The following is a 14,638-nucleotide window of genomic DNA, read 5'->3' as shown; positions in this document are numbered from 1 at the left end:
TAGAATGACTCCAAAACTTTTCATTACCTTCTTTACTGTCTTCTTACTACCCTAAGTTTTCTCATTTTAAAAAATCAACTATCTATAAACTGTGTCTGAAATGAAATGTTTTCTGTACTCTTCACTGTCTTGTTCAGACTCCTCAGAGTGCATTTGTGCCAATATCTCTTTATTTTTCCAATATTCCTCTTTAAAGTGATGTTACTTAACCCAGATATCATCGGAACACTGAGAGATATGTGGTGGCCACTGCTTCTTTTTCAGGCCTCTCTATTACACACGAGTTATTGAGTTTCTGTAGAGTAGACATCTGGCAATGGAGTAAAGTAATTGACCTGTACACAGAGTTTCTGATCAGCTTCTAGACTGTCATTGTCCCTTCTGAGTAACCAGGCCTTCCTTCTGATAGCTTGGTGCCCATGCTGCATTAATGGTTAAATATTTTAAATATCATCTTTGACTACATCCAAACTATCAGGTTGCCTTTGCTGTGAGTTGTAGTCAGATACATTCGAAGCTGTTTGATTAATTTTCATTGAAATACCCTTAGAACAGCAGAGTGTGTTTGAAAGAGCTGAACTTGTAAATAGATGATTGGGCTTTTAAAATTGGATCTAAAACTTTCTACTTCTACGATCTTGTATATATGACTTAATCTTGCTGATGCTCAGTTTTTTCTTGTATAAAAGAGGATAAAATGCTGTTGGTTCCTTCCAACCCACTGAATTATTATGAAATACATATGAAATAATGCTCATAAACTGAGATTTGGTATACAGTGTAAGGAATTTGATTTTTATCATGGCTATGGCAGTGTTTTCAAATATTTAACACACCTCTGTGTGCCTCATTTTCCTCCTCTGTTAAAGTGTAAGGGTAATAGTACCTACTCTGTATTACTGTTTGTGTGTGTGTGTGTGTGTGTGTGTGCGGTTAAATAAATAAATAAATTGGAATAATGTCATTAACCAAACTAGATATTTAAGCTAGTTACCCCTGAAATAATCAATTAGAAGTTTCCCCTCTGTGACTCATACTAATTGATTATTCCATTAGATGCTTAGAATGAAAAGATTATGATCATGACATTTAGGAAGCCAGTGGTAATTTCTTTTCATCATTTATAAAGACAGCATTGTGTTCTGATTCTACTCTTTTTCTCCTTTTTTAAAAGACTATTTATTTGAGAGGGAGAATGAGTGTGAGAGAGAGAGCTTGCACAGGAGCTTGGGGGAAGGGCAGAGAGAGAGGGAGAAGCAGGCTCCCTGCAGAGCAGGGCTCTATCCCTGGACTTCAGGATCATAATAGCCGAAGGCAGACTTTAACAAACTGAGTCACCCAGGCACTCCTGATTCTGCTCCTTATATAATTTCATATATAAAAAAGCAAAAACTCAGTGTAGTTAAAATGGAAACCCTTCTAATAGGAAAGGGTAACCCTAACTCTGTTTAACTTGGAGAATACCAAGTGGCTATTTCTGTTCTTGTTCTGTTGCCGTATATGTATTTTTTGCTTGTCTCTGTCTCTCTCTCCTCTACCTCTCTTCCTCTGCACTTCCCCTTTTGCTGATATAGTTCAAATTTGGAATACCCCACATCTTGCTATAGCTCTTGGTAGTTGTGAATGTTATATATTTACTTAGAATGTGCTTATTTATTTTTCTTCTAAAGTGCTCAGAGTCCTTTACAAATAACATTTACCTTTTAATGGAGAATAAATTTAAAGTGTTGGGAAGCATGTGCCAATAAGCTTCCTAATAGGAACAGATAACTTAGAAGACAAAAATTGAGAGTTGAGAAAATGTAAATTTTGGAATTTCATCTAGGTTCTTACCTTTAGCAAGATGTTGTGGCTACTTTATTTTCATAGACTTTTCAATTCTACTAGAAAGCTAGAATCTTCCATGGTTGTGCAAATACTTGTGTCAACAATTTGATAATGCCTTTGTGAAAATGACTTTCAAGGTAACCCAGAAGTTTCACCTGCTAATTGGTATGGGATCCTGGGAGTATATAATCCCCAAACACCACAATCTCTGTGCTTTGAAATTTTCAAGTAGAATCCAAGATATTAAAATGTGTCTATCACTTTTAGAGAATTCCCTACTGATGAGATGAACCTACTTTTCATTTGCTGCCCTTGACAGCATAACAAAAAATGTGTATTTTTAAGGTAGAGTGTAAATACTTAAAACCAAAACTATCACTTCATAGCATTTTATTTCATTTATCTTTGCTAAATTCTAATTAGTATTTTGGATGTTGCAGTTTTTTTGTGATTGGATATATTATTGTCTACAGGCATTTTTACTATTTTGTATTATTGACCTTCAATCCAATAATTCTAGTTCATGAAACTCTTTCTTAAAACAATTTTAAAAGCCCTTCTTTCAATTGTGGTTATCTTTTAAAATTGAAGAATCTTTTTGAATATTTAAAAGGTATGGATTATAGTATGAGCATTCCCATCATTTGGTGTACTTGGGAAATAGTCTAGTTTAGCAATAAGATGATTTCTTATTTCTCTGAATGTATATCTGATGTTGCCATAATCTCTAGATCTGTATTTAGTCTACCTGCCTGTCTTTATTTGCTTTCAAAGGGAAGACACTAGATCTGGACTGTATAATTACATTGGCACTTGACACATGGTAGCTTTTGAAATTTAGATTTATTTATATTAGATGAAAAATAAGTTTCCCTCAGTCATACTTGCCACCTTTCAAGTACTCAGTACCCACATGTGGCTAGTGGCTACTGTATTGGACAGCACAGAACTATAATATTTTCATCTTTGCAGAGTTCTGTTGAACAATGAATGGTCTACAGAATGTGCATGTGTTGATGATAGGCCTCCTACCTGTACTCCAGTATTACACCCTAGAATATTTGTTTAAATACCCATTGATCTAAATAAAATTTTGAAAAAGATTTGTATATAGAATAGCCTCCTGTCACAAACTCAAGGGAAATATTTGTATGATGCTATTATTTGGTCATAGGAGTATTGCTCTAACTGTTAAGTGCCTTAAAGCCTACTTTTTCTACAGGTAGTTATGTTTTAGGACATATATTGTTATAGCCACATATTTTTAGTGACTATGGTAATATAGTTCAATTACATCATAGTATTGTGTGTGTGTTTGTGTGAGTGTGTGTGTGTGTGTGCACGTGTGGAGAGATATTATTAGCTAAATCCAACAGTGTTAAATGCTAGGTTTTGTTAATTTAAATCATTGTGTTTTTGTAGTTCAAAAGTTAACTCTAAGGAGAAATGAACTAATGAAATTAGAAAGATTTCTGAAACTGCATCTCTTTTTCCTTGAGATGGGAGTACTTTGAAAGTTTTAGAGAGAAAAATTAACCTACAGTCTTGTGTATATAAAGATGGAGGTTTTGCTAAATTATTAATGCTAGTGTGCTTTTCTGTTTTTTATATACTTAATTTCTATTTGATTTTTAATACAGAATGTGTACTTAAGTTATTAGGAGTAATTTCAGTGGTGTATATTTAAAAGACAAATTTGATTTTTAATTATCTGTCACTTTATCCTTTCAATGTTTCTTATGATTTGCTTTTTTGTGGTCTTATATTACAGTGCATCAAAAACTATTGCATATAAAAAGAGTTAAGGGTAGAAATCTTATTAAAAGTAGTAGTAATTCAATATGAAAATGACTTGTGCTTTCATTGTCATTTTGATGCTTCTGGTGCCAAGAAACTTGTGAAAAAAAATCTTTAGATTCACATGATAAGCTGACAGAGTGAAATATCTTAAGGCTTGAAAGGGCAAATAGAAGTTATAATTACTGTGTAGCTTTACAATCCTTGTATTGAAATACTCACCTTTGCTATCATGCTGCAGGCCATAGAGCGAGAAAAAGCCGAGAAGTTCAGAAAACTGCAAGATGCCAGCAGATCAGCTCAGGCCCTGGTGGAACAGATGGTGAATGGTAATTACACGGAGTTGATTTAGATAATCTTCTTAGGGATTTGATAAACACATAGGTTCATATTTATCAGCTGAATTATATCAGACAAGCACTTCCTGAATGCAAATTTAAATTAAAGTGAGTTTGTGAGCTTTTTATTATTCTTTCTTAATGCTAAGCAAATTATTAGAGGAAATTCATCTTTGAGTCCAGTGGAAGAAAATGGGATGTGCTAGAATATTTTATCAATCTATTGCAGAGAAATCAATTTTAATGCAAATCTTACTAGCATTTGTCCAAATAATTTAAGAAAACAAGGTTTGCTGAAATCATTGGAAATATAAGCAATCATATACTATATGTAAGCTGATTGTAATCTGATTTTAAGTAATTCTTGCAATGTATTTTTCCAAACAAACTAAAATTACGTGTAAGGTTTCATCAGAATACCTGTTTCCTAATAATGTACTTGACACTTTCTATGTTGCTTTTCATTTTTTTTCCCATTTTACAAATGTCTTCTCAGGGGAAACTTTATTTTTTAACTCTAGCTGTTTTAGAGTAAGGTGAAGGTACAAAGCTAACATTTTTTTCCTTTTCTTTATTTCTTCTCTTTTCTTTCTTCCTTTCTTTCTTCTATCTTCTTTTTTTTTTTTTTTATGATAGTCACAGAGAGAGAGAGAGAGAGAGAGGCAGAGACACAGGCAGAGGGAGAAGCAGGCTCCATGCACTGGGAGCCTGATGTGGGATTCGATCCCAGGTCTCCAGGATCGCGCCCTGGGCCAAAGGCAGGCGCCAAACTGCTGCGCCACCCAGGGATCCCTCTTTCTTCTATCTTCTTTCTTTTTTCTATCTTCTTTCTTTCTTTCTTTCTTTCTTTCTTTCTTTCTTTCTTTCTTATTTATTTAGAGTGCTTGCAAACAGGGGTGGGGGAGGGCCAGGGGGAGAGAGACAGAAGATTAAGCAGGCTCTAGTGCCCAGCACAGAGTCTGCCAAGTGGGGCTGGATCTCACAATCCTGAGATCATGACCTGAGCCAAAATCAGGAGTTGGACGCTTATCCGACTGAGCCACTGAAGTGCCTCCCTCGCCCTTTTATTTTTCAGTTTTTTCTTTTTAAAAAATGAATTAAAATTAATTTTTCCTAGCAGTGCTTCAAAAGCTGTCTGAACAAAATATGTAATTGACATCAGTTGTGAATAAACTTCTTTGAAATTGTCATTGTCATACTACTATATTCATTTCCAGATATATGTGATTTATGAGAATTGGGCATAATGCTATTTCCAAACAAGATTTTTTTTTACATATTTAACAGGATATGTTTACAGGAGTATAATAACCAATGAAACAATTTTTTTTGTTGTGCATGTCAGCTTTTTCTGGGACATGCCTGCCTTCTGGAGCATAAATTTTATGTATGAATTATTTTTTTTTTGCCTTAATTGCCATGTTGGCATTAAAAAGTTCAGTGATCTTCCAAGGAGATCAATTCTTTTTTTTTTTTCTTTTAATGAGTCCCATGACTGTATTTGGTTAACAGTAAAAATAAGCAAATAAGACAGCTCACAATTGGGTTGACAAGTTAATGAATACATAGACAATGCAAAATAGTGAAAGGTTATTGTTTAGCTTTATGTTGCTGAGTGGTTTAACTGATGAGTTTGATAACAGCATATTCATATTACATGAAATTGTGTGATCCAAAAAATAGGCTTGTAGCTACTATGCAATTTCCCCCCTAGGAATTATATTGTCACTTTTCAAATTTTATGAACCTGTGTAAAATCTATACTTTTAAATGGTCTCATTTCTTATTCAAATGGAAAGCATACCTTACCTAAGATAATTATTCAAAAAGCAGTTAAAAATTTGAAATGAAGGGAATGATTTTTTTGATAATTAAAACCCCAGACAGGATTAAAATGATCATGTGATTGGTGATAATGTCATTTTCAAGATTATTACCCTCATAGTTCTAAGTTTAGAAGGCATGAAGAAAAATCAGGACACATACCAGGTCCTTAATAAATATTAATTGTTCACATTCTTTTTAACAAAAGAAGTTAAGGCAGTTATTGAGATAATTTTAGTCAGAAAATAATAATACTTTTGAAGGAAAATGCTAACTAGTGTGGAGAGCAAAGAGCAGTAAGAGCTAGGGGTGTGATTTGAGACATTCCTTATAGGTTGACTATATTGATCAAATTTTAAGCTTCTCATGTGTTAGGCCACTAAAGATACCTATGTCTAACTGTTAAGTGATTAGGCTCAAATTTGGGCTATACCTACAGCATAGCTCTGCTGCTCCATTCAATCAAACAATTTTTGTGATTACTAGAAAGTAGACTCAGTGATTCTAACTTTTTGTACCTTTTTTTTTGGTCTTCTACAGAATTTCGTAACACTCCTAGGTAATTGTAAAAATTGTGAGTTAAGAAAAAAAATTGTGAGTTAAGGCAGACACATACATAAATGCCTAGAGTGTCTCTCTCCGGGTATATTTCATTGGGACCCCTAACCCTAATTTACCATAGCTCTGCTGGCATAGAACCAAAAACTGCAGTTCCCTGGTGTGGCTCTTGGAGCTGAAGGACAAAATGAGATTTCTCTAAACCAGGCTATCTCGGGTCTTAAATTTATAAACCCAGAATTTCTTTTCTCAGGTTTAAACTTTGGAGTTAGAATAAAACTTATAACCATATGAAACATATACATTCCTATCTTTTAATTTATAAAAAGAGAAAATAAGAGCTGAGTCATGGTACTTCATTTATGACCTCATGTAAATATTTATTCCTTTTTGTCCTCAAAAATTGAGATAAAGACAGGTCATTCTTATACAGTGTTATATTATGCAACCAATACAAATTTATAGTTTATGTATGTTTTATTGTGCTAACAATATTTAACATATATCCATAGTGTAAAATATGTATAAGAATAGCATAATTATGCTTTTAAAAGCATTTTGTTTTCTGTGTATCTCTCCATATATAGCTGAATTTTCTACTTCAGATAATTTACTGTAAGATTAGAGTGCTTTTTTAAATATGTGGAATGATTTTAGGAGTCCTCTTTTAAATTGTCCTCAGAATGAAAATCTAAGGCCTGCCAAAAAAAATTCTTCAATACTTAAGTTTTATACCAGTTTTGAACCAGAGTAATACATCAAATATATTTTCAATTCACTTTTGGCCATTTCTAAATAACTACTGAAATAATTGTTAGCATTACTTAAGAAATGGAGAAAACAAAACCTGTTAGTTTCAAGGGCAGTTTCTTAAAGGAAATTAAGAAAGGTGCAGATGGGACACCTGAGTGGCTCAGCGCTAAGCATCTGCCTTTGGCTCAGGGCATGATCCTGCAGTCCTGGGATCGAGTCCCACATTGGGCTCCCTGCATGGAGCCTGCTTCTCCCTCTGCTTATGTCTCTGCCTCTCTCTCTCTCTCTCTCTCTCTCTCTCTCTCTCTAATGAATAAATAAATAAAACCTTTAAAAAAAGTGCTGAGAAAAAGGGAGAGTGCCTTAAAATTCCTAAAAGTGCAGAGATTACCATGATGCCAATGTAGAAGTGACTTTGATTTAATGTTGCAGAATTTTGTTGAAAATCAGGTTTGTGTCCCAAGAACACTCTTTCTTATAACATGTGTTCAGTTTTGCAGGGTCACATAGAAGTTAGGATCAATTTAAAGACAGTTTTCATTTTGACTGCACTTTATCAAATACAAAGACTGACTTGCAGAATATTAAAGTACAGTTAACATTAAATGTATTGTGAATTTTAATATAAATCATACTGTGCATTTCACAGGGGAATGATTTATATTTTGAAAATATGCACAGGTTCAGTAAGAGACTCATATTAATTTATTTGGGACTTTTTTTCTAACCAAAAAAGGAGGTTGTATAAATTACTTGCATACTTTAAAGCTTTACATGAACATGTTCCTTATGGATGTCCCAGGTCTTGTACAAGAGTGTAAGTGATCTTCATGATCATTATAGGCTAAAAAGAGAGGCTATGGTGCTACTAGAGAGTGTTAGCTTAAAAATCATGTTTCTAAGTTTTTAAAATGGATTTTGGTATGATGAACTGATTTATCTATTCCTTAACTGTTTTCTTTTTGAACTAACATTGAATTTGTGTTTCCTGTCAACATCATTTGATTGGATAAGTATGGGAGTAGTTGGAGAGAGTGGTAGACGGTGGAGAGAAATTCTTATTAGAGAAATTATTCACAAATACAATTTTTATGAAGTCACTGTCCCTGTATAAGATGAGAATAATGACATTAGTCACAAGAAATTGTTGGCTTTCAAGAATCTTAATGAGAGTAAGTGGGAGACTAGATTGGGTGCCTAGTGATTTAATTAAGTTTCCTGTAGCTGTAATACTGAGAAGGGAGGTTTTCCAAATTTATATTTACTTCATTTAAAAAAAAAATAATACAACATAACTTGTAAGGTTTATTTTTACAGTTTTTCATTTAAGCGCTAAAATGGTAAAATTAAAAGTCTAGAAAATTTCACAACTATATACGGTAAACAATCTTGCTACTATATCCATACTATTGATCATTAATTAATGAATCCTAATTTCCTAAGGTTTCATGTCAGATTGTTTTTAACTGATCTGCTTACTTCAAAACAAAAGCTTTTCAGGTAGCCTGGGTAGCTCAGCGGTTTAGCACCGCCCTCAACCCAGGGTGTGATCCTGGAGACCTGGGATCCAGTCCCACATCGGGCTCCCTGCATGGAGCCTGCTTCTCCCTCTGCCTGTGTCTCTGCCTCTCTCTCTCTGTCTCTCTCATGAATATATAAATAAAATCTTTTGAAAAATCAGCTTTTCAAGTTTTGAGATTATGGGATTTTTAGGACAATTGAGAATATTTTATATCTAATCATTTGCTTTATTTGTATCTATTTATATTAGACTTTATTCTTAATTTTGTTTGTAAAATGATGTTCTTCCATCTACATATAGTCTCCTTATCAGTCAGGTATAAAAAGACCTGGTTTAGATACTTTGTTTTCCTTTATTAATATTAAAATAATCAAGAAAATATTTGTGTCAAAACATTTATTTTAAAATATATGTAAGCATAGGTCAATTTCCCCTTCTTTAAGCTAAAAATTGTTTTACCACAATTTCCAGAGGAGATAGTATAATTGTCTAATAGGGTTGTGATGTTTTCTATATTAAACTGTGCTTCCCTTTCAATTTCTAATTGTAGTTTTCTGTATGTTAATTAAGAGTCTGAAGACAATCACATTAAGGAAATGTTTAAATAAAATAGTAATTATTAGAATTATTAGTATCTTGTCAAGAGTGTAAGTGATCTTCATGATCATTATAGGCTAAAAAGAGAGCTATGGTGCTACTAAGAGAGTGTTAGCTTAAAAATCATGTTTCTAAGTTTTAAAAATGGATTTTGGTATGATGAACTGATTTATCTATTCCTTAACTGTTTTCTTTTTGAATACTAACATTGAATTTGTGTTTCCTGTCAACATCATTTGATTGGATAAGTATGGGAGTAGTTGGAGAGAGTGGTAGACGGTGGAGAGAAATTCTTATTAGAGAAATTATTCACAAATACAATTTTTTATGAAGTCACTGTCCCCCTGTATAAGATGAGAATAATGACATTAGTCACAAGAAATTGTTGGCTTTCAAGAATCTTAATGAGAGTAAGTGGGAGAGACTAGATTGGGTGCCTTAGTGATTTAATTAAGTTTCCTGTAGCTGTAATACTGAGAAGGGAGGTTTTCCAAATTTATATTTACTTCATTTTAAAAAAAAAAATAATACAACATAATATAAGTAGGAATCTGCCCTTTGTCTCTTATAATTCAGCGGCATTTAATAATAGAAAAAAGTAAAAAATAAATAGTTAAAACACACAAAAATAGAAAAGAGTGAAAAAAGAGCTCTTTTAGTAAATGTATGTATTTTGTTCACTAGTGGTGTATATTTTATATAAACATTAATTTTAAAAGCTATTATTTAAAAATGATTATTTTTAAAAAGTGATAACAGTGTGGTCAAAGAAACCTCTAGAATTTGGTCTACAATACTCAAGCCTTATTTTCCTGGAGTTAGTTGATTTCTATTATATTTTGAGGCTGTTCTATTGGATGCCAAATGGGCTTGTAATGACTCTCACCTAAAATGCAATAAAAATTGGAGTCAATTTATTAAAACTTCATTTTAAGTTTCCATTCTAAATATTCTTCTAACTCAAGAGCTCTGAAAACATGGGTTTTGCATTATTTCTACTCTAGCTTCATGGCTAATGATGAATAGACTTGATGAGGAATACTTCACCTTAAGTACCCGTTCTGAAGTACTTGCATGGAAGGTGGTACGCAATTAAAATTATTCTAACAGTCTGTTATGTACTGTACACAAGTCATAAAATTAATGGATGCACTTGAAGTAATGATCCATTTCCTCTGGGTGCAATATATTTATTCATGGTCTATTTCGGGGGTTGTTTAGAATATGAGATGTGAATGGATTATGATCCATTATCCCTCCATAAGTATTGTTCATAATTCCTGGTGAGTTAGCGTTTGTATTCTTAAGTAGCGAGCAAAAAAATTAGAAAAATTGATGCTCAAATGATTGATACTTAAAACTTGGCAGATATTTACACTTAAAAAGTATCATAAAATTTAAAAATTTCAGGGGCACCTGTGTGGCTCAATTAAACCTCTACCTTTGGCTCAGGTCATGATCTCAGGGTCCTGGGCTCAAGCCCCACATTGGGCTCTCCACTCAGTGGCAAGTCTTTTTCTCCCTCTGTTATCTCTCTCACTCCTGCTCTCTTTCAAATAAATAAATAAAAACAAGAGAAACCTTAAAATTTTGAGTTAGGTTAGGGAGCATATAATTCTACAAAATACACATAAAACAGTTACATATAATAGTAAAATTATTCATGTGCGAGTATTCATTTGGCAAACAGTATCCTTATTCTGCAAAAACTGTAAGGGACTTTCTCATAATAGATGGCTAATTCATGAAGGTGAAGTAATGGCATTTATAATTTTAGTTAAAGAGATATAAACGAAGCAATGTGCCATGTGACAGTGCTTTTGATCCTTCCCCCAAATATTTTAAAGCACACTTGAAGCAAGAGAGACTGTGTACATGTTTGTTTGGCTTTTTGTGTCTGTGGGTACTGTTCGCCTGATGTTCATATTCATATGAAGTAAGGTATTGATTTGGTGTTGCGTGAATTCACAAGTGCACCTGCTCTAACCTGAGAACTCTTACCAAATACTGTCAGTAGAGACATTTTTCTTAGAGCGCTTTAGAGTTTAGAAGGACAGGTTGCACTCAGGTCGAGCGGGAACTATTTTCACACATGAAGTAATACAGTTTTTACATGCAAATTCTTCATGATGTATCTGATTCTTTGTGGCCAACATCATATCTTTTCCAGTGACATGGGGAAGTTTCTGTTTTTAATTTTTGGCTTGTTTGCTTTTTATAACTTTAATTGCAGATGAGTTTGGATATATGGCTACATATTTCAAGCTTTGTTAATAAACTCATGAATTCATTACTAGTTGATATGACTTATTTAAAAATGTCTACATATGCTTTCTATACCCCACGTTAGTGTCATATAAAATTAGCACTATCTTTAAAAATATTAGTTATTATTTTTTTTGTAAATGACCCCTTTCAGTCATAAAAAAGACCTCTCCCCACCAATTTCAACATTTAAAAGATCCAATCTCTCTCTCTCTCTCTCTTTTTGTTGGCTACATATTATTTGCTGTAACACTGACCAATATTTATTGGTTACCTGGTATATATCAGAGTTTGTGTAACTGCTTCACACATGTTAACTCAGAACCCTCATAGGTATCCTATGAGGTCAATTCTATTTTAGCTTCATTACATAGATGAGAAAAATGAGATATAGTGGGATCAAATAATCAAACCTCATTACCCATTTAGTAAAGGGAGTGAAATTTAAACTCAGTTGTGCCTAATACCAGAGATTTTACTGTGAATTTCTCTACCTTTCTATTCACATTCACCATTTATCCTAACGTGGAGATCTTTCTTTAACCTATTATTGTATTTTAATTACCTTTATTCAGTTATAAAAATCAATATGTTAATAAGTAGAGAGTATTGTAGATTTCATAATAGACTTGTATAAAATTTGCCTTTCATGTTTATATTAATTCCTAATTAATTCCTTAGTGATATTTAGCATCTGGACAGTTTTTGGCCTGACATATTGAGCTGATAGTTTTGGGGAATGATCAAAAGGCCACATTAAATTCTATCCCTATATTTTAATAGATAGGACCTATTGGTAGTTCATTATACCTTGATTATTATTTTTCTGATTAGATTAACATGTATTTTTCATGTTGAAAATGACTTCATAGTTTTATTTTTTCGTTTGAGATGGTTGACTCTTTATATGATTGACCTCTGTCAGGGATAGTGTGGTATTTCTCTGTGTATTTCTGTATGATTTATCGAAATGCTAAATAAGACTCAATGCAGTATCAGTTCATCATTACCTTTAAATTACGTTAGCATCACTTACCTGCCTATCTTGGAATTGGACCACCATGGTCTTCCTTCTTCTAAGTGCTTATTCAAACTTATGCTGAAAATATTTCCTCTATACATCTCATCATTTATATCCATGGCACATTTTTGAATCATTAGATAACATACAATTTCTCCCTTGTGTATTTTTAAATTATTTCTTTTCATTTTCCAACAATAATGTCAATATTTTATCATAATAATTTTTTCTCAAACTGAGTACCTATATGACCACAGTTTTGTATTCTTCTCTTACACTCTGTAACAAACACGATCATTTTACATCTACAGATACTTAGTGGCATCTCCCAAACATTTTGATACAAATCTCAATTACTGCTCCAAACCAAATTATCACAAATAGTATATCACACAAAAACATCCAGATTTCTCAATAAGGCCAGTTGCTTCCTTAACTATTAGGAGAATATTAGAAGAGTATTTCGTTTCCACAAACCTTTTATAGTTGTATATTTGGAGACATGCATATTTTGTGTTTTTATACTTTATTTTAAAAGTTATTTTTCTTTAAAAATATATTAGCCAAAGAAGGAAGAAAATGTTGTTGCCAATAATATTTGCAAAGTTTGTGTTCTCCAATGTCCTGTCTAAAGTTTGAATTTAGTGAAGTTAGAGTTATGTTTCAAATCAATTGAGAGATGTGGTTTGGTGTGTAACATAACTACAACAAAATGAGAACTAGACTATCTGATCAGAGGAGAGTAAAAAAAAGGGTAAAATTATATAGTGGTTGGATTCAAATCTGTATTTTTTAGGCTTTAAAAAGAGTGAAGTGGGAGGCATGTTTATAAAACTACAGTCTTTCTGTGCTAGAAATGGTCTTTAAACTTGTTAACAAATTCTTTGCCCATTAACTAAATCACATAACCAGAAAGTCAAGTAAAATTAACATTCATAAAAGTATATTTTTCTTAGGCAACTTGGTCTTTACTGAATCACTTTATTTCAAACTAGAGGAAGCATCTTATATTGAGTTCATGATCCCTTTTGAGATCCCTGTGAATATATGTAAGAAAAGGAAACATTCAAATATTTCAAAAATATAAGGAAGTTATTAGTGCTACTGCATTTTAAAATTCCTATCATATTTAATATTTTTATGTAATGTAATTTATTATGGAAATTACTATATAAATTAAGATGTGTGTGTGTAAGAAACCTAAATTTTGTCAACTAACTATAGAGAGTATTTTAACATATAGCATTACATGATGTTGCTATTCTTTCTTGATATGTATAGGATAATATATACCTGGATTAGCATTAGTCATCATATAGCACGTTATGACAAACTTAAATAAGATGGCATATATTAAAAGACATCAAATTCCTAACACACAGTAGATCCTCCAGAAAGCTAAAGGTGATAATGATGTACTTACGCTTCTTGCCTTTGATAGATTTTTTTTCTGCTTTAGTTTTGTTATAGAAGATTTTAAAATGATCAGATCAACTTCCACATTTGTAAATGATGTGTAACATTGAAAATCTTTTCTCATGTTAGGAAGATTTTGTTAGTGCTTGTTTCACTTCTGTGGATCCATGGAAAATCTGCTTAATTCTGGCTATCTATAGCAGAAACAGAATTACTGCTTTTTGATAAATACTCCCTTTTTAATTAAAATCCAAATAATAACATTTCAGCTAATTTCCAAACCATTTTAAAAATACAAATGTTAGTATTTCAACATACATTTTAATAGCATACATGATATTTAACAATGATTTGGAATCCTCCAAAAGATTTTTTTGTCCACAATCTCCCAATCCCCTTCAGAGCTTTGACCCTTTTTTGTTTTTTATTTAAATATGTTCTGCTCTTCTACATCTTATGTGTCTTTATTTATTTTTTACATTAATACTCTTTTTTTAAAAAAGATTTTTATTTATTCATGAGAGTCACAGAGAGAGAGAGAGAGATGCAAAGACATAGGCAGAGGGAGAAGCGGGCTCCCTGCAGGAAGCCCGATATGGGACTCAATCCCGGGTCTCCAGGATCACGCCCTGGGCCGAAGGCAGATGCTCAACTACTGAGCCACCCAGGCATCCCTACATTAATACTCTTAATAAAATGCATCACTAATAATTTACAATC

General features: G+C 32.6%; 1 protein-coding gene across 8 annotated transcripts in view; it reads left to right on the top strand.

The window, feature by feature from the left end:
• The window catches only part of DMD (dystrophin), a 2,057,113-nt gene that overhangs the window by 682,724 nt on the left and 1,359,751 nt on the right, over window positions 1–14,638 (top strand). For all 8 annotated transcript variants that reach the window (XM_041741334.1, XM_041741335.1, XM_041741332.1 and 5 more), the window contains one exon: window positions 3,866–3,953. In XM_041741334.1, coding sequence (XP_041597268.1) covers window positions 3,866–3,953 — 88 coding nt within the window. The remainder of the gene's footprint in view (window positions 1–3,865; window positions 3,954–14,638) is intronic.

This window comes from Vulpes lagopus, chromosome X (assembly GCF_018345385.1).
Source record: "Vulpes lagopus strain Blue_001 chromosome X, ASM1834538v1, whole genome shotgun sequence".
Classification (NCBI taxonomy): domain Eukaryota; kingdom Metazoa; phylum Chordata; class Mammalia; order Carnivora; family Canidae; genus Vulpes; species Vulpes lagopus.
The sequence above is the reverse complement of the archived record's forward strand: the minus strand, read 5'-3'. Positions and strand labels throughout refer to the sequence as shown.